Genomic DNA, 20,116 nt, shown 5'->3' with positions numbered 1-20,116 from the left:
ACCTTATTGTTCATGCCTCAAAATTCGAACACATTACACCGATACTTCGAGAGCTTCATTGCCTGCCTATTGGCATGTGGGTCAAATTTAAGGTACTTTGTGTGATGTTTAAGGGCTTCAGCATAATTGTCCGTCAAGTGTATGCTCTCTTTTGCAGTGGCATTGTCCTTCGCGTGAGCTGCGGTCTTCAGATAGTTTAAGTTAGAAGTTCCATCATTAGCAGCCATGAGGCTTATAGGGAACTGCAAGTCCAATGCTCTCTGTGCAGGGTCTGGCACTGTTGAATGCCTTACATCTGTCGTTGTGCCAATCGAACATGCTCTGGATTTTAGAAAGTGGGTGAAAACTGTGTTTGAGTGCATTTTGGTGCAAGTCATATGACAGTTTGAGTTAGAGCAGTTCTTTTTTCTGCTGTTTATTTGTTTGTATCTTTTAGTGTGATTTTGTATGCGATTATTGTTCCCCGCTTAGATTTGTGGATAGGTGAGTTATAAATAATCCTCTATAATAAAACCCTAAGCGCGCATGCACACTTAGGACGGCGTGTTCCCTGACAGCATGATGTGTCCCTCCTTGCCGAATTCTATTTTCGAACACGGACACAGGGAACACGCCGGCGACTCCCCCCTCCCACCCTCACTCACTGTAAGGCCCGCTGCTGCCGCTGCTGCTCTTCGGTGTCTGCCCCTCCTCTTCAAAGCATCCTGCTGAGGTTAGCCAGCCGGCTGTAGCGAACCTTGCAGGCTGCTTTCCACCTCGGTAGCACGTTCCCTCTGACGTAATCCCAAGGGGCAGGATCGCATCAGAGGGAATGTACTATCAAGGTGGAGAGCGGCTGCTTTGGGGGAGGGGTGTGCTGGAGGGCAGATAGTAATCATGCTTTGCTCTGGGAGGGAGAACATAAGAACATAAGCAATGCCTCTGCTGGATCAGACATGAGGTCCATCGTGCCCAGCAGTCCGCTCACGCGGCAGCCCAACAGATCCAGGACCTGTGCAGTAATCCTCTATCTATACCCCTCTATCCCCTTTTCCAGCAGGAAACTGTCCAATCCTTTCTTGAACCTCAGTATCGTACTCTGCCTTATTACGCTTTCTGAAAGCGCATTCCAGGTGTCCACCACACGTTGAGTAAAGAAGAACTTCCTAGCATTCGTTTTGAATCTGTCCCCTTTCAACTTTTCTGAATGCCCTCTTGTTCTTTTATTATTTGAAAGTTTGAAGAATCTGTCCCTCTCTACTCTCTCTATGCCCTTCATAAACAGAAGGGGGCCAGGGAGAGAGGGAAAGGGGGCTGTTTTGGGGGGGAGGGGTGTGCTGGGGGGCAGACAGCAATCATGCTTTGCTCTGGGAGGGGGGGAAACAGAAGGGGGCCATGGAGCAGGCAGGCATGGCACAACAGAAAAATACAGGCAGGCAGGGGGCTAGGGAGAGACACAGACAGAAAGAATGACAGACAGACAGCGGCCAAGGAGAGAGAGAGAGAGAAAGAAAAAAAGACAGACACACACATCTATGCTAGCACCCGTTAATGTAACGGGCTTAAAGACTAGTTTCAAATAAATAAATAAATAAGTCCAGGCAGCAACAGAGAACAGCACGCTCGAGTAGCTTGGATAGGAACAGAAGAAGGGAGACAGGACAACAACTGGATGGGCAGGAGGGGTCCAGCAAGGATTTTTTGAGAAGCAGTTTAACCAACGCAATGGAAATGGATATGTTGAGAATATAGCAGATGGGAAGGATAACAGTATGCGAGGTAGGGGTCAAGTAGAGGGGTGGAAATAGGGCCTGAGGGGCATGTAGTAGGCTTGGCTGAAGACAAAAGTTGTGCAGCTTCTTCCTCTGTGATTTCAGAGAAGAAAGAAAAGTTAGTGGTAGTTTTTGGAGGGTCCAAAGGGTGGGACTAGGCAAGGGGAGCTTCCTAAGTTATTTGGATGAAGGATGAAGGGGTGGTTTGAGTTTGAAATTCAAGAGAGTGGATGGTAGGAAGGGGAGAAGGATGTGACCTTGAAATGAATTCAAGAGCAATCTTGTGGACCTTGTCATAAAAATAATCAGCCATAGTCCGGGGAAAGAGAGAAAAGGAGGGATCAAAGGTGAGGGCACTTTGAGGAGGGAGTTCAGTGTGGCAAAGAGACAACAGGGGTTGGAAGAAAGGGAGTTAGTTAGTTATTGTTCTGCACGCTCTCTCAGATCATCTTCCCAAAACCTATTAGTAATTCCATCTTTGAAAATTATAGGCACCCGTAGATTGGAAATGTTTTCGGTCGTCGGCCCCCAATGGTGGAACTCTTTGCCCCAATATATAAAAAACGAAAAAGATGTTCCTTCTTTTAAGAAATCTCTTAAAACTTATCTTTTTAAAAAAAATTTTAATACATAAAAATAAAAAACAAATTCTCCCATTTAAAAAAAAAAAAAAAAAAAAATTAATTTTTCGTTTCAAGTATTTTAATACCTCCTTGATGTTCTATCCTTAAATGTATTTCTCTTTTTACGATATGTAACTTTAACCTCCCTTTCCTCCCAATTGTTGTTGGTCTTGTCTAAAATCTAATGTTTATTTATTGTATGTTATTATTACTTTAATGAATTGTATGTTTTTATTATCTTAACAAATTGTATTTTAATGTACATCGCTTTGTATAATGATATAGCGATCCATCAAATATTTAATAAACCTTGAAACCTTAGTTAGTTGGATGGATGTAGTAGTCTTGCTTGACCTGTGTAAGTACAGAATTAAAGGAGGTCAGCATAAATTTAAAGTGAAGAAAGCATGTGTGTAAGATTTGAGCCAAAGGCACTCAGTACAGCGGGTACAGGAACGTAAGCAATGGATACTGGGAGTGAGCCAAGGATGAGGTTTGGTACAGAACGGGGAAAAGGGGGAGCAAGGGTGTCCAGAACAGAGTTGTATGACAGAGACAGCCTCATGGACAGACTTGGATAACATTAAGTTGTGCATAAATGAAAAAAAAAAGAATATTACCTTGTGACTCTAAGAAATACTCAGTAGTGAATGAGTTCCAGTGCTTTTTGTTTTTAAGGCATGGAGAATCAAAATCCTGGCTGATCACATGAAGATGTACATGGCTAAAAATGCAAATGAAAAAAGGATGACATTTAAATATTACAAACCTGAAATAATTACATCTCTTCCACAAGCATTTGGTTCTCTCTATAGTAAGCACATAAGCATTGCCTCTGCTGAGTCAGACCATAGGTCCATCATGCCCAGAAATCCGCTCCCACGGTGGCCCCCCAGGTCAATGACCTGTAGTGATCTATTTCTCTACTACTCTATTACTGTACAGCCTTCTGTACTGTATAGTAATCCTCTAATTGTACCCATGGATCCCCTTTTCCTTCATGAACTAGTCCAATCTCCTTTTGAACCCCAAAGCCGTACTCTGCTCTACCACCTCCTCTGGAAGCGTATTCCAGGTCTTCACCACCCTCTGCGTGAAGAACTTCCTAGCATTTGTTCTGAACCTATCTCCCTTCAATTTTTTGAGTGCCTTCTAGTTTTTGCTGCCCCTGCTAGTCTGAAGAGTCTGTCCCTCTCTACCTTCACTATACCCTTCATGATCTTATGAGTTTCTATCATATCCCCTCTAAGTCTCCGCTTTTCCAGGGAAAAGAGCCCCAGCTTCTCCAGCCTCTCAGCATATGAGAGGTTTTCCATGCCCTTTATCATTTTTGTCGCTCTCCTCTGGACCCTCTCAAAAATCGCCATATCCTTCTTAAGGTACGGTGACCAGTACTGAACGCAGTACTCCAGATGCGGTCACACCCATCGCCCTATATAGTTTTAATTGATGCATAATAATAATAATCATAAAAATAAAAGAGCAGCACACCTCATGGCAAACTTCATAGGTATTTTTCCCCACAGGATTGCACAGTAGCTTATTTGTACCTCTCATAACTAGTACCTGACCATTCCATGCAGTTTACAAACTTTTTTAAAACCTCACATAAAATCTAAAAATAAATCATATCCATCGCAGAACATATGAATATACCAAACAGCAAAAAAATATAATCAGTTCCTTCAACTCCAAAAAGTCATAAACAGAAAAGCCCATCTACCCAAAGGAATCTTAAAAAAAAGAGCTTTCAATCTACAGTATACCTATCTAAAATGCAAGTAATTTGGCTCTGCCTCTGATATTAGGCAGCAAATTCTATATGTGGAGGCTAGCTACTGAATATGCCAAATTTGGTGCTAGCTTTTGTTTTTTAGCACAAGGTAAAATTACATAAAGGCATTTGCACCACTTTTCTTTGTTTATAATTTGACATAAGGCTCATAATCAAAGAAAAAAACCATCTAAAAAGTTGCCTAAATGGGTACTTGGACGATCAAAAACCTGATCGTCCAAGTACCCATAACCAAAGCTGGTTTTAGACGTTTCCCCTGCCTCTAAATGTATAGAGCGAAAAGAGGCGTTTTTAGAGGAGGGGAAAGGGTGGGAGGTGGGCCGACCTAGACATAGGCGTACAGTAGGTATAACTAAAAGTTTAGGCAGGTTGCCTAGTCGGCACTTATACGTTTTGACTTAGACCAAGTCAAAACAGGTATAAGTGCTGAAAAAGGGGCCGCTGAGCTGATCGCAGCTGCCGCGATCAGCTCAGCAGCCCCGGCAACCTGCCCACCCCCCACTGCAACCATCGTGGCAGGAGAGATGGCTTATCTCCCCTGCCGCGTTTTGTGGCAGATCAGGTAGAGGGGTGATCGCTATTGCAGCAGAAGAGATAGCCAATCTCTCGTGCCACGATCCATCACCCCCCCCCCCAACTCGATCGGGGAAGGAGGGAGCCCAAGCTCTCCTGCCCAAGCGACCCCCCCCCCGACTCGATCGAGGCAGGAGGGAGCCCAAGCCCTTCTGCCCTGGCTAAACCCCCACCCCCCACCCCATTAAGATATAGGCAGGAGGGATCCCAGGCCGTCCTGCCCACGATGCCCCCCCCGACCGCCCCCCCTGAACCCCCGATTGGCCCCCCACCGACCATGTGACACCCGCCAACCCCGTGAGACCATCCCCCACCCCCGACACCGCCCCGTACCTTTAAAAAGTTGGACGGATGGGTCTTAGGGCCTGATTGGCCCAGGCGCCTAAGGTCCCACCTGTGGGCGGAGCTTGAGGCACTTAGGCCAATCAGGCCCTTAGGCCCACAATTCTGCAGATGGCGAGCCTGCCGGACGGAAGGGTTTGGGACCCATCCGTCTGTCCAACTTTTTTAAGGTATGGGGGGAGGGGGGTGGTGATGCGGGGTTGGCAGGGGGGTTCGTGGGGTTGGCAGGTGGGGGGCCGATCGGGGGTTCAGGGGGCATCGGGAGTAGGAGGGCATGGGATCCCTCCTGCCCGTAACTTAATGGGGGTGGAGGATTCACCAGGGCAGGAGTGCTTGGGCTCCCTCCTGCCCCGATCGTGTCGGGGGAATCGCCGGTCGCTGGGGCAGGAGAGGTTGGGCTCCCTCCTGCCTGCTCCGTGGCAGGAGGGAGCCCATATCTGGCCTCTGGATCTCTCCTCCTCCAGATATTTGGAGAAAGATCACCAGCTAGTAAATGCCATTTCACTGCATTCTTTATGTAGTGTTCTGGATCTTTAGAACCCTTTTTACACTTCAAAGCCTGAAACCAACGATTACATAGGCCTTATTTATTTACCTTGTATTTGTTCAATTTTCTATACCATTCTCCCAGGGGAGCACAGAATGGTTTACATGAATTTGTTCAGGTACTCAAGCATTTTCCCCCATCTGTCCCTCACCAAGATAAAATATATAATGGAGTTAAGTGTGACCTCAGCCTTCCAATATCTCTGCATGCCTATACACGTCAACAGAATGCTGGACTTGTAAGATAATGATTCCGGAGTGACAAAAGCCTTAATAATTTCAAATTTTCACTCTGTCAAATCTTCTACATGAACCATCCTCACTAAAGCTGCTAAAAATTCCCCCTTGTCCTCAAACATTTCCCAAGCAGGCAAAGAACTAATTAATATATCTACTGGGATTTTTATTAGGGCATGTCTAGGCATATTCTTATAATGCATTCAAGATTAAACATATAAGATCTAATTGGAATGTGTTACAGTACCACACTGTGTTTCAGGAGCCACCCCGTTTTGCATTTTCTATCATCTAATGAGAGCTCAATTTAAATCCACCAAGGATGCTTCTATTTCATCCACACAAGGACATGTGATGTGTGGTAAATGCAAAATCTGTGTGCATAGTGTATCCTTGCAGTCGTTGTCTTTACCCAAGTGGACATTGTATAACAAACATCTTTCTGATTGTACAACCAGTGGAGTCGTTTATATAATACAATGTCCATGTCAAACGTTATATGTGGGGCACACTATAAGGAGCATAAGTACATGGATTACTGAACATTTGAGCAGGATCAAAAGCAAGTTCTGACAGCTCCTTTAGTCCAATACTGGATTAATTTACATCCTATGGAGTCTCAAGTTTCAAGTTTTATTGTGTTTAATATACCGACCATCAACATGTACCTGGGCCGGTTTACAATGCTAAAAAAAAAAAAGATAAAAAGTAAAATAATAATTGTGTATATATAAGGGGAGGAGTGAACATTAAAAGACAATAGACAAGGACTTACATGAATTTGAGGGTATTAAGGTGATGGAAAGGTCAATAAATACATTATTAAAATGAAAGTTAAAAGAAGGGAATTGGGGGGAGGATATAACATCAGGGATAGGGTCGCTTCATAAAAGCGGTTGAGATAATTTTACTGGTTTTGGGGAAGGAAGTATTTAGAGATTATGATATGCATCTTGAAAAAGAAATGTTTTTAGTTTGGTCTTGAATTTATCGAGAAGATTTTCATGACGAAGTTGAGATGGCATGGCGTTCCATAAGGTCGGAGCAACTACAGAGAAGTTAATTTTCCTAGTGTAGTAGAATTCTTTGATGGAAGGAACGGCCAGTAAGTTTTGATCTACTGATCTTAGGGTCCGAGGAGAACAGAGAGGGATAATAAGTTTGTCAAGAAAAGATGGAAGACGTGAGAGTTTGATTTTGAAAACCAGCATTAAGATTTTATAGGTGATACGGTGCGTGATGGGTAACCAATGGGCTTCTTTCAAAATCTCACACCTGCTCACAGACAGATTTTTCTAATTTTCCTAATTCTCTACCTTACTGACAGGCAGACCTCAATTACAACTTAGCAATGGCAGGGAGGACAAGAAGCGCGAAGTCTACAATCAAGACCAGTATTCTAGTCGCTATGGGGATCCAGGAAGCGACCACAGACTGCGTGCAGAAGAAGGAGGACCCAGGACGATGGACAGAGGTCTCTGTGCAGACCGAGACCATCCCCCAGCGCTACACTACAGTCTCTACACAGACAGAGGAGGCCGCGCAGCTGGATGGAGATCTCATGCAGGAACTAAGGCGCCTCAGGGAGGAGGTGATACGCCTGAGAAGCATCCGAGAGGACGAGGCCTACATCGACGGAGTCGTCCAGGAGCTGTCCCAAATCACCGAGCAGGCCCATGACAAGTCCATCCTCGAGACGCCCAAATCATCAGCTTTGAAACCAACAACTGGGATACAGGAAATGGCTAGTGGCACTGACACCATGCAGCTGGTGACCTCCTCCACGGGCAAACATAGGAGACCCCCCCCCCCTTTTCAATCTCTTCATCTTCTCCTTCTTCTTACAAACAGGGCAGCTATACATCAACCCCTCAACTCATCCTGCGGAACAGATTCCAGATTCTTCAGGAAGGAACTGCCGATGAGGAACAGGAGCAGGAACAGGAGCAGGCCCAACACACAGCTTCATCTCCAGGGACAACTGACCGGCTCCCCCCAAAGAAGCGCAGAGTAATAGTCATCGGGGATTCCATGCTGAGGGGCACCGAGGGACCAATTTGCAGACCGGATATGCAATCTAGGGAGGTCTGCTGTCTGCCTGGAGCCAGGATACGAGATGTCACCGCCAGTCTGGATAGACTACTCACGCCCCGAGACCACTTTCCTATGCTTCTTGTCCACATAGGAACCAACGACACTGCCAGGAACACACCGGAGACCATCACCAGAGACTTTGGAGCACTGGGTGAGAGGCTGAAGCGGACAGGAGCGCAGGTGGTTTTCTCATTGATCCTCCCAGTTAGAGGCAAGGGAAGAGCCAGAGATGAACGTATCCTGAGGACGAACGAGTGGCTACAGGGATGGTGCCGGGATATGAACTTCGGATTCCTAAACCATGGGGAAGCGCTACAAGGACTTCAGGGACCAGACGGACTCCATCTGACCAGTAGGGGTAACAACGTCTTCGGACACCGACTAGCCCGCCTGCTTCACAGGGCTTTAAACTAGGTAAGTCGGGGGAGGGTACCCATTCACATATTAGTGCAGAAAGGAATTATCCTGATGAGGTGAGTCGAAACGCCGCTTCCATGTCCAAGGTAAGTACCCACATTGCAAACAGTTCTTTAGGAGTCACACCGACTCGGGTAGGATACGCCTCACAGGGACTTAGCAAACACAAGATATAGAAGGCCATGTATGTCAATGCACACAGTTTAGGTAACAAAATTCTAGAATTGGAGGCTGAAATAAGGAATGCCGACCTAGATGTGGTGGCAATATCTGAAACTTGGTTCACGGACTCACATGGGTGGGATATGGCTATACCGGGCTACAGTCTACTTCGTCAGGACAGAGAGGGCAGGTTAGGAGGGGGGGGTAGCTCTATACATTAAAGAGGACATCAAAACCACCAGGATCACAGATGTCAAGTACACCGGGGAGTCCCTCTGGGTAAACCTGGCAAGAGGCAGAGAAAAATGCCTGTATCTAGGTGTGGTATACAGACCCCCAAGACAACTGGAAGACATGGACGCAGAATTAATTGAAGACATAGAGCAGTGATTCCCAACCCTGTCCTGGAGGAACACCAGGCCAATTGGGTTTTCAGGCTAGCCCTAATGAATATGCATGAGAGAGATTTGCATATGATGGAAGTGATAGGCATGCAAATTTGCTTCATGCATATTCATTAGGGCTAGCCTGAAAACCCAATTGGCCTGGTGTTCCTCCAGGACAGGGTTGGGAACCACTGACATAGAGAATATCACTCTACGAGGAGAAGCTGTACTGCTAGGGGACATCAATATGCCTGATGCAGACTGGAACTCATTTTCAGCAATAACCAGCGGTAGCAGGAGGCTCTTAACCTCCATAAAGGGAGCACGTCTCAAACAAATGGTAACGGAGCCCACTAGGGCCCAGGCGATCCTCGACCTGGTACTCACCAACGGGGAAAGCATCTCAGAGGTCTCAGTAGGAGATACACTAGCCTCCAGCAACCACAACATAGTATGGTTCGACCTTAGGAAAGGCTTCCCTAGATCAAACATCGAAAACAAAGGTACTCAAATTTCCGGGTCACAGACTTCGCACGCATGAGAGATTTCGTCCATCAGACGCTGCAGGACCAAGCGGAGACCGATGATGTAGAAACTAAGTGGTTAACACTGAAATCAACCATACATGAAGCAACTAGCCGCTTCATAAAATCAGTAAATAAACGACAAAGAAATAGAAACATAGAATATGACGGCAGAAAAGGGCTGTAGCCCATCAAGTCTGCCCACGCTAATGACCCACCCCCAGACTTCACCAGGCTAGAGATCCCACATACATATCCCATTTCTTTTTAAAATCGAGCACGCTGCTGGCGTTAATCACCCGCAATGGAAGTTCATTCCAATGATCGACTACCCTTTCGGTGAAGAAATACTTCCTGGTGTCGCCATGAAATTGCCCGCCTTTGATTTTCAGCGGATGACCTCTTGTGGTCGAAGGTCCTTTAAGAAAGAAGATATCGTCTTCCACCTCGATGCGGCCCGTGATATATTTAAAAGTCTCAATCATGTCCCCCCTCTCTCTACGTTCCTCGAGCGAATATAGCTGCAGTTTATTCAGTCTTTTCTCATATTGGAGGTTCTTGAGTCCCGAGACCATCCTGGTGGTTATTCGCTGAACCGACTCGATTCTCCGCACATCTTTTTGATAATGTGGTCTCCAGAATTGAACACAATATTCAAGATGAGGTCTCACCATGGATCTGTACAGGGGCATTATGACTTCGGGCCTCCGGCTGACGAAACCTCTACGGATGCATCCCACCATTTGTCTAGCCTTGGATGCAGCTTTCTCCACCTGCTTGGCAGTTTTCATGTCTTTGCTAATAATAAACAATAAACCCCAATGGTTCACCGCGGAGATCTCGCACCTCATTAAGGAGAAGAAAAAAGCGTTTCTCTCCTACAAGCGCACGGAGAAAAGAGAGGCAAAGGTAGAATATAGGACCAGGTCTACAGCGGTCAAAATGGCAGTTAGGGAGGCAAAACTTCGAGTGGAAGAAATTCTGGCAAAAAACATTAAAAAGGGGGACAAATCTTTCTTCAGGTATATTAGTGACAGAAAAAGGAACACAGGTGGGATAGTACGCCTTAGAAGACCGGACAGAAGTTACGTGGAAGCAGATTCCGATAAAGCCGAACTACTGAATGAATACTTCTGCTCAGTCTTCACCTGTGAGGCACAGGGACATGGTCCGAGTTGAAGGCAACACAAAGCACAGAAGACCCGTTTCAGAATTTTGAGTTCACACCAGGTGAAGTTTACAGTGAACTGGCAAGACTCAAGGCGAACAAAGCCATGGGATCAGACAATTTGCACCCAAGAGTGCTCAGAGAATTGAGCAATGTCCTGGCGAAACCATTGGCTGAGCTATTCAATCTCTCCCTAAGTAAGGGGAAAGTTCCCCTGGACTGGAAATTAGCTAATGTTGTTCCTCTGCATAAAAAGGGTTGCAGGGCAGAGGCTGCGAATTATAGACCGGTGAGTCTCACATCAATAGTGTGCAAACTCATGGAAACACTAATTAAAAGCAAATTGGACACGATCTTGAATGAAGGGAATCTTCGGGATCCCAGTCAGCATGGATTCACCAAGGGTAGGTCCTGCCAATCCAATCTCATCAGCTTCTTTGACTGGGTAACAAGAAAGTTGGACTTGGGAGAGTCTTTGGACGTCGTGTACCTGGACTTCAGTAAAGCTTTTGACAGTGTCCCACACCGCAAGCTGCTAAGCAAGATGGAATCGATGGGGTTAGGAGAGACACTAACTGCATGGGTCAATGATTGGCTGAGTGGCAGACTTCAGAGGGTGGTGGTTAATGGTACCCTCTCTAAAAACATCAGAGGTGACCAGTGGAGTGCCACAGGGCTCGGTCCTGGGTCCACTCCTTTTCAACATATTCATAGGGGATCTGACTCAAGGGCTTCAAGGTAAACTATGTAATATAGTAAGTGAATGCAGTTTACAGAATTATATGGTGCAGGACCTGCTTACATTGGAAAGTTGGTCCTCAACCTGGCAGCTAGGCTTCAATGCTAAGAAATGTAAGGTCATGCACCTCGGAAGCGGAAATCCATGCAGGACGTACTTCTTGAACGGAGAAACTTTAACTAGGACTTCAGCAGAGATTTAGGAGTAATCATCAGTGCAGACATGAAAACTGCCAATCAAGTGGAGAAGGCTTCATCTAAGGCAAGGCAGATATTGGGTTGTATCAATAGAAGTTTCGTCAGCCGAAAGCCTGAAGTCATAATGCCGTTGTACAGGGCCATGGTGAGACCTCATCTGGAGTACTGTGTGCAATTCTGGAGGCCACATTACAGTAAAGATGTGCACAGAATTGAATCGGTTCAGCGGATGGCCACCAGGATGATCTCGGGGCTCAAGGGTCTCTCGTATGAAGAGAGACTGAACAAATTGCAGCTCTATACTCTCGAGGAACGTAGGGAGAGGGGAGACATGATCGAAACATTTAAGTACCTCATGGAACGTGTCGAAGTGGAAGATGATATTTTCTTTCTCAAGGGACCCTCGGCCACAAGAGGGCACCTGCTCAAACTCAGGGGCGGAAAATTTCATGGCGACACCAGAAAGTATTTCTTCACAGAGAGAGTGGTTGATCATTGGAACAAGCTTCCAGTGCAGGTGATCGAGGCAGACAGCGTGCCAGACTTTAAGAATAAATGGGATACCCATGTGGGATCCCTACGAGGGTCAAGATAAGAAAATTGGGTCATTAGGGCATAGACAGGGGGTGGGTAAGCAGAGTGGGCAGACTTGATGGGCTGTAGCCCTTTTCTGCCATCATCTTCTATGTTTCTATGTTTCTTTCAGGAGAGGAGTTACATGATCATATTTCCCTGCTTTATGTATACGTTTGATTGCTATATTTTGTATGAGCTGCAAACGATGTAATTCTTTGTGTGGAAGTCCATTATATAGAGAGTTACAGTAATCTAGATGGGAAATAACCAGTGAGTGCACAAGGGTTATGATTGCATTAGTTTCAAGGATTGAGGTTAGAGAGCGGATAAGCCTTAGTTTGTAAAAACAAGTTTTTACTACAGAGCTTATCTGGTCATGGAAGGTTAAGTCTTTATCTATGGTTACTCCAAGAAGTTTTATTTTTGGTTCGATTTTTACGGAGCAGGATTTAATGAAGATTTTTCATGTTATTGTTTCGTTGTTCCTTATTGGAAAGAGTATACCACAGGATTTATTAATGTTGAGGGAGAGTTTATTTATTTGGAGCCAGTCACTGATTTTGTCAAGTTTATAGTTAATTTCTTATATTTCGTTTGTTTTTGTAGAATCGACGGGGTGAAGCAATTGAATGTCGTCTGCATATGCGAAAATTGTAAAGCCGATAGATTGAGCTAGGGTAAGAAGAGGAGAAATGAAGATATTAAATAGTAGTGCGGAGATACCGCAGTTCCTGAGATGATCAATAAGAAGATAGTGTCGAAGGCAGCGGATAAGTCAAGAGAAACAAGAAGAACAGATTTTCGGTCTAGAAAATAGTGTATAGTAGTGATAAGACCGAGTAAAGATAATTCAGTGTTACATCCTCCAAAATACGAATACCTGCCATCATCCAATGCTTCCAGATGATTTTAAAACCGCCAATTTTGATCTTGGGGTTTAACCAAATCGTTTGAGTTGTTGATTTACTTATTGGAATAGGAGCTAGATTACTTATATTTCTTAAAGTTTTCCAGGTATCCATAAATATTTTATGCTCTTTATAAAACCTTGATATAGAAGAACACTATGATGGCTATACTAATAACTGGAATCAATCTATGGTATCATGTCAAAGGAAATTTCCAGTTTGATTGATCTCCAAATTCATTCATTAGGAAAATGTTTAAGATACTCGATCTTCAGAGTGGTCAAATTGCCCAATAGTTCAAGTGAGCAGAGCTCACCGAACCCGATCTTCACCGGATCTCAAATGTATCTTTTTTTATCTTTTGTATATACTTTTTTATCACTTTTATCTTGTTCTTGAGTTATAAATGTAGAATTTTTTACTTAGCGCCTCCACCTTAGCTTTTTAATTTTTAAAGGGGAACTCATGAGATAAAGCATTGAGATAAAGCATCAAATTAATGCATCTCAATGGCCAAGACTTTGGTCTTGGAGGTTAAGATGTACGGTGTCAGCATCTATGAGACAAACATGGTTTTTTCTTTTGCATAGAGCTTTTTGGACCCTGTTCGTTTACAAAAGATAGATAGTTCTAAGTCTAATAGATGCTGGGCATTGTCATATTGAAGCTGGGACATTAGATCATCTTTTATTCTATTGTCCATTTTATTTTATCATTCTGGAATCAATTTGGCCTCAAATTAATAGGATGTTAGAAAACCCGGTAGCCTTGACATATGATACTATTTTATTTGGAACAACTATGAGAGCAAGAAGTCAAATTTCGTCAAATAACAACAAACTTTTGTTTATTTTAACTGGAATAGCAATACAACAAATAACATACAATTGGAAAAAATATTGACAGGTTTAAATTACAATTTCTGGTGGAATTCTGTATGTCATATGTACAAAATGGAACTCACCATTGCAACGCAAAAAGGTTATGTGAGTAAATTTCAGAAAGTCTGGGGACAGTTAACAGATTTTTGTAATGAATGATTAACTCTTCCCATGATAAGATATTTGATTAGAGGGGAAAAGGGGTGGGATTTTATTTCTGATTATTACATAATATATCAATATTTGAATGAATTCACAATAAAGATGATTTTATGTATTATTGAACTGGAAGGGAGGGAGGGATGGGTGATTATTATATTTAATAAGAATGATATAAATTTAGATTTCTTACATAATATTTAACATTATAGAATACTAATTTCCTAATGAAATGTAAATTTGATGCTAATATGTGAGTTAATCAAGTGTGCATCTTAAGTTTTATATGAGTTTAATTGATACACTTGTTGTAACATACAAAAATGAATAAAGAATTAAAAAAAAGATAATTCAGTGGAATGATTGGAACAAAACCCTGTTTGGTGAGGGTGAAGCGTGTTGGATTTATCAATAAATTCTATGAGCTGATTATGTACTATTTTTTCCATAAGCTTTGAGATGAGAGGCAGGTTGGCAATAGGACGAAAGTTAGCCGGTGATTATATTATCTAGATTTTGGTTTTTCAGTTTTGGAAATACTAGAGTGGATTTCCAAGCTTTAGGGACAAGGTTGGAGGTTAGACTTTTGGTTATCATTTCCAGTATAAATGGGCCAAAAATAGAAAAGAATTTTTTAAGGATTATGGGAGAGATGCTTTCTGTTAGATTATTGGGGGCATTTATAGATTGGAAAACTTTGAGAAGATCAGCTGAAGAAGGAAGTTTAAAATTAGAGAATGAGCTGAAGGATAAAAGATTGGCCTGATCAGAGGATTCTGGAGATTGTGTAGATGTAGATTGTCCTAGGTTTGATCTGATATTGTTGATTTTCTTGTCGAAGTAGTTTGCGAGTTCTGATGCTGGTGTTGGTTCAAGTAGGGGAGGGGTTCTTATTAGAGTAAGGGGATAGTGATCGGACTATACTGAAGAGGGCCAAGGAGTTGTGAGCTGTAGTAATAGTATTCTTTTTTTTGCTTGTTGTATAGTTATTTTGTATTGAGTAGCCAAATTTTTGTATTGAAGGAGGGAGTTGTTAGACCATGTTTGTCGCCATTTATGTTCGGTAGAGCGGAGTTGTTGGCGAAGGAGGATGAGGGTTTCATTATACCACGGTTTCTTTTTGGGTTGTGATTTGGTTGTTTTTTCCAGGGAAGGGAGGGGGGGGGCTAGGAGGTCCATATGAGATTGTGTTGTAGTTTTCCAGAGAGAAGATTGTTCTTCTATGGTGAGATTGGTGAAATCTTGTAGGTTTAAGTTAAAGGAATTTTGGATGGCGGAGGCTGTGATATTATTGATATCTCTGGAAATATAGGTGCTCTGTGATGTGGTGAGATGGTTGGGTTATAAAATTTAGTTGAAGGTGAATAAGAACGTGATCTGACCAAGGAAGGGAATAAGTTTGAAGTTTTTGGAAAATGTGGACTGATTGCTATTGGACTAAGATAGTGAGTAGGAGATGAGAGCAGTAGTAGTCAGGGAGAGATCTGTAATTAAAGTTAGGGAGCTCTGATGTGTTGGGGTGATTGGGTAGATTGAAATGTATATTAAAGTCACCGAGAATTATAGGATTGGGATGGGCAATGCTGAAATCCATGATTGCAGATATGAGAGCAGTTAGTGAATGTTTTGTGACTGGAGGAGGGAGATAAATAAAAAGGAAGTTAAGAGGTTGAGGGTTTTTTATAGAAAATTGGAAAGTTTCGACTGGATAATAGTTATTTAGAGAGGAAAGATCAAATTGTAGAGGAATGGAAGAATGGAAAATCACAGCTAAGCCTCCTCCTTTTTTATTGTTTGGTAGACATTGGATTTTTGCTTTGTAATTGTTAGGGCAGGCTGATTGATATAAGCCTCTTCTCCTTGAGTTAGCCAGATTTCTGTTAGGCAAAGAATATGTAAGTTATGTTGGAGAATTAGGTCGTGTATTAGATGGTGTTTATTTTTGATAGACCATATGTTTAGGAGACCTAAATTTGGTTTGAAGTATTGTTGTGGTGGTGATAAAATATGAGCTGTTGGGGCTGGGGTTGAAGGAATGGTGGTAAGACACCTAGGCCGGTTTCTTAATGAACCTTGGAAGGAAGGTCGGTGGCCCCAGATGACTGGAATGGAGGCCATTGAATTGAAGGCATCGTTAAGAGGGGAGCTGGGAATGAGAGGGGAAAGGTAAATGAAGCTGAACTGGTTGAAGGAGAAATAGAGAAGAAGGATGTTTAGAAAGAAGAATATGTTTTTTCCAAGACTAAGAATGGTAAAAAGATTGGAAAACTTTGAGAAGATCAGCTGAAGAAGGAAGTTTAAAATTAGAGAATGAGCTGAAGGATAAAAGATTGGCCTGATCAGAGGATTCTGGAGATTGTGTAGATGTAGATTGTCCTAGGTTTGATCTGATATTGTTGATTTTCTTGTCGAAGTAGTTTGCGAGTTCTGATGCTGGTGTTGTTCAAGTAGGGGAGGGGTTCTTATTAGAGTAAGGGGATAGTGATCGGACTATACTGAAGAGGGCCAAGGAGTTGTGAGCTGTAGTAATAGTATTCTTTTTTTTGCTTGTTGTATAGTTATTTTGTATTGAGTAGCCAAATTTTTGTATTGAAGGAGGGAGTTGTTAGACCATGTTTGTCGCCATTTATGTTCGGTAGAGCGGAGTTGTTGGCGAAGGAGGATGAGATTTTCATTATACCATGGTTTCTTTTTGGGTTGTGATTTGGTTGTTTTTTTCCAGGGAAGGGAGGGGGGGGAGGTCCATATGAGATTGTGTTGTAGTTTTCCAGAGAGAAGATTGTTCTTCTATGGTGAGATTGGTGAAATCTTGTAGGTTTAAGTTAAAGGAATTTTGGATGGCGGAGGCTGTGACATTATTGATATCTCTGGAAATATAGGTGCTCTGTGATGTGGTGGATTGTTGGGTTATAAAATTTAGTTGAAGGTGAATAAAAACGTGATCTGACCAAGGAAGGGAATAAGTTTGAAGTTTTTGGAAAATGTGACTGATTGCTATTGGACTAAGAAGTGAGTAGGAGATGAGAGCAGTAGAGTCAGGGAGAGATCTGTAATTAAAGTTAGGAGCTCTGATGTGTTGGGGTGATTGGGTAGATTGAAATGTATATTAAAGTCACCGAGAATTATAGGATTGGGATGGGCAATGCTGAAATCCATGATTGCAGATATGAGAGCAGTTAGTGAATGTTTTGTGACTGGAGGAGGGAGATAAATAAAAAGGAAGTTAAGAGGTTGAGGGTTTTTTATAGAAAATTGGAAAGTTTCGACTGGATATATAGTTATTTAGAGAGGAAAGATCAAATTGTAGAGGAATGGAAGAATGGAAATATCACAGCTAAGCCTCCTCCTTTTTTATTGTTTGGTAGACATTGGATTTTTGCTTTGTAATTGTTAGGGCAGGCTTGATTGATATAAGCCTCTTCTCCTTGAGTTAGCCAGATTTCTGTTAGGCAAAGAATATGTAAGTTATGTTGGCGAATTAGGTCGTGTATTAGATGGTGTTTATTTTTGATAGACCATATGTTTAGGAGACCTAAATTTGGTTTGAAGTATTGTTGTGGTGGTGATAAAATATGAGCTGTTGGGGCTGGGGTTGAAGGAATGGTGGTAAGACACCTAGGCCGGTTTCTTAATGAACCTTGGGAGGAAGGTCGGTGGCCCCAGATGACTGGAATGGAGGCCATTGAATTGAAGGCATCGTTAAGAGGGGAGCTGGGAATGAGAGGGGAAAGGTAAATGAAGCTGAACTGGTTGAAGGAGAAATAGAGAAGAAGGATGTTTAGAAAGAAGAATATGTTTTTTCCAAGACTAAGAATGGTAAAAAAGGAACTTGAGCCAGAGTGTGCAAGAAGTAGCGCATAAAGGAGCAGGACCTGCTCCTTGAGTGTGCTCCTTTGACGTGCGCCACAAAGGAGGTGGTTTTAAAGAGGAAGCTACCAGTAGGAATTTGTGGGTGGGGTCATCAGCACCGCCGCTTCGCAGCAGCAGTCTTCTCTGGGAACAAGAGGTCCTGTTAAAATCAAAATGACAACACATTGAGGTAAAAGAAAATATACAATTATAAAAAAATAATGAGGATTACTTGAAAGGCGGATACCAACTTAAGAAGGGGAAGATAATAGTAGAATTAGGATTAAGTAGATAAACGTACTGAATAATTTAAGTAAATAGGCAAAGCAAAGAAAAAAAAAAAAGAAAATTTAAACGGGGAGAACATCGATTAAAATACGGAAGATATTCCAAGCTGTGGTGTGCAGAGGTGAGAGCAACTTAACAGGGTGCAACTAAAGGTTAAGCGTGCGCTGCAAAGGAGGTGGTTTTAAAGAGGGAGCTACCGGTAGGAATTTGTGGGCGGGGTCATCAGTGTTGGAGGTACCTCAACTACCTCGAGGGGGCAAACTGGCATAGATTTTATGGAACAAAGAGCAGCGATAGACTGAATAGTGAACTTGAATGGCAAGCCTTTTTGTAGTGGGTGTAGTTTTCAATTGAGGATATTTTTCAGTTTTTATTTATTCTTTGATTTTTCTTTTAGATTAAGTGCAGTTCCCGCTCTGATAGGTTAACCACCACATATTTTACGTTGTTTATATTCTTCACGTGCTGACGTGCATCCTTTAATAAAATCAGCTCTCAGTTGGTGTTTTGCTGCTAAGAAGCCAGTGGGAGCGTCCTCTAAGAAATGAGCTGCTTTTTGTAAAGGTAACCAGCACTTAAAATGCCTTTTTTAAGTATACATTTTACTATGTTGGCATGATACTTTTTCTTAGTTTCTTTCTTTAGTAATGTAGCTTTAATTTTTGTTCTTTTTTATCCACTTTGTTTAGTTTGCATTCTTTTCAGTGCGGCTGAATTCTAAGCTGTTTGGTTTGCTAAAGCAGTAGCATGAAACGTGTTCACGTCGAAACAAGGAACCTAGCTTTAGCTAAGTTTTACTATTTTCCTATGCATTTCAATAAGTTATGAGTTTTAGAACTCTATTGCACTAATTCAGTATTAATTTGGCTCTAATTTATGCTTAAAAGTATGAAAGATTTAGCAATGATTGGGTGGTGAGGTGGTTTAGGGGTTTTTTTTCCTTCCGTGGTACCCTTCCATGTCTCTGAGCTAATCTTCACATATGTATAGCATTGTTTAATCACGACTATAGCATATACAGGGTAGTGTTTTTTGAATACAAATATTTTTCACTCCCTATTTATGATACCAGAGGGTTGTTTGAGTGGGCAGACTTGTTGGGCCGTAGGCCCTTTTCTGCCATCATATTCTATGTTTTTTTATTTCTATATATATATATATATTTTTTTTTTTCTCTGTGCATGTTTTGACTGATATGATGCCAGATTCTATTGTATCCAGACCTGTAGAATACATATTATTCCCCTATTATGTGTACTTTATTGAAAAATTTAATTTAAAAATAATGCATAAAAAGCCAAACGGGATGGACTGGGGATGCTTGGAAAGAGTAAATGGCATATAGGCCAATCATGATGCGAAAAAGAAGCAAAGAATACAAGTCAAAAAACCAGAAAAAGTAGCACATTGACTAAATATAGTAGAGGCAGCACAGATATGAAAATGTCTTTATTTGTATGTTTGTGCTGAATCCATATAGTCAATGTGCTACTTTTTCTGGGTTTTTTTACTTGTATTCTTTGCGGCCTCTGCACTCATGTCACATGATCACATCACTCCTCCCACCATTCACATGATACCACATTCCTTCTATCATCCTCTTGTTTAGTGCATAGTGGTATTTCTTCATTTTATTTTATTTTTTCGTGTCTTTTGGTAAGTCACTTTGATTTTATTTCTTAGGTGCATTTCATGTCTATTTGCTATGTGTTATCTATCACAACAGCACATCTTTTTATTATGGTTTAACACTTTTGTCTTTGTATCCACTAGAGCATTTTGCAGTCAAGCTGTTAGTTTCAATGTTGTGGTTTCATTTCAGCCAAGGGGCACAGACATATACGCATTATTGTTTTAATATACATCAGAAGGCATTCGACAAGGTCCCACATGAACAACTA

At 42.3% G+C, this 20,116-nt stretch overlaps 1 protein-coding gene across 1 annotated transcript in view; it reads right to left on the bottom strand.

Moving 5' to 3' along the window:
* The window catches only part of APTX (aprataxin), a 165,882-nt gene that overhangs the window by 21,529 nt on the left and 124,237 nt on the right, over positions 1–20,116 (bottom strand). The window contains 1 exon segment of the mRNA XM_033918223.1: positions 2,995–3,098. Coding sequence (XP_033774114.1) covers positions 2,995–3,098 — 104 coding nt within the window.

Source organism: Geotrypetes seraphini, chromosome 1 (genome assembly GCF_902459505.1).
Source record: "Geotrypetes seraphini chromosome 1, aGeoSer1.1, whole genome shotgun sequence".
NCBI lineage: Eukaryota > Metazoa > Chordata > Amphibia > Gymnophiona > Dermophiidae > Geotrypetes > Geotrypetes seraphini.
This window is presented reverse-complemented; position numbering and strand designations above follow the sequence as displayed.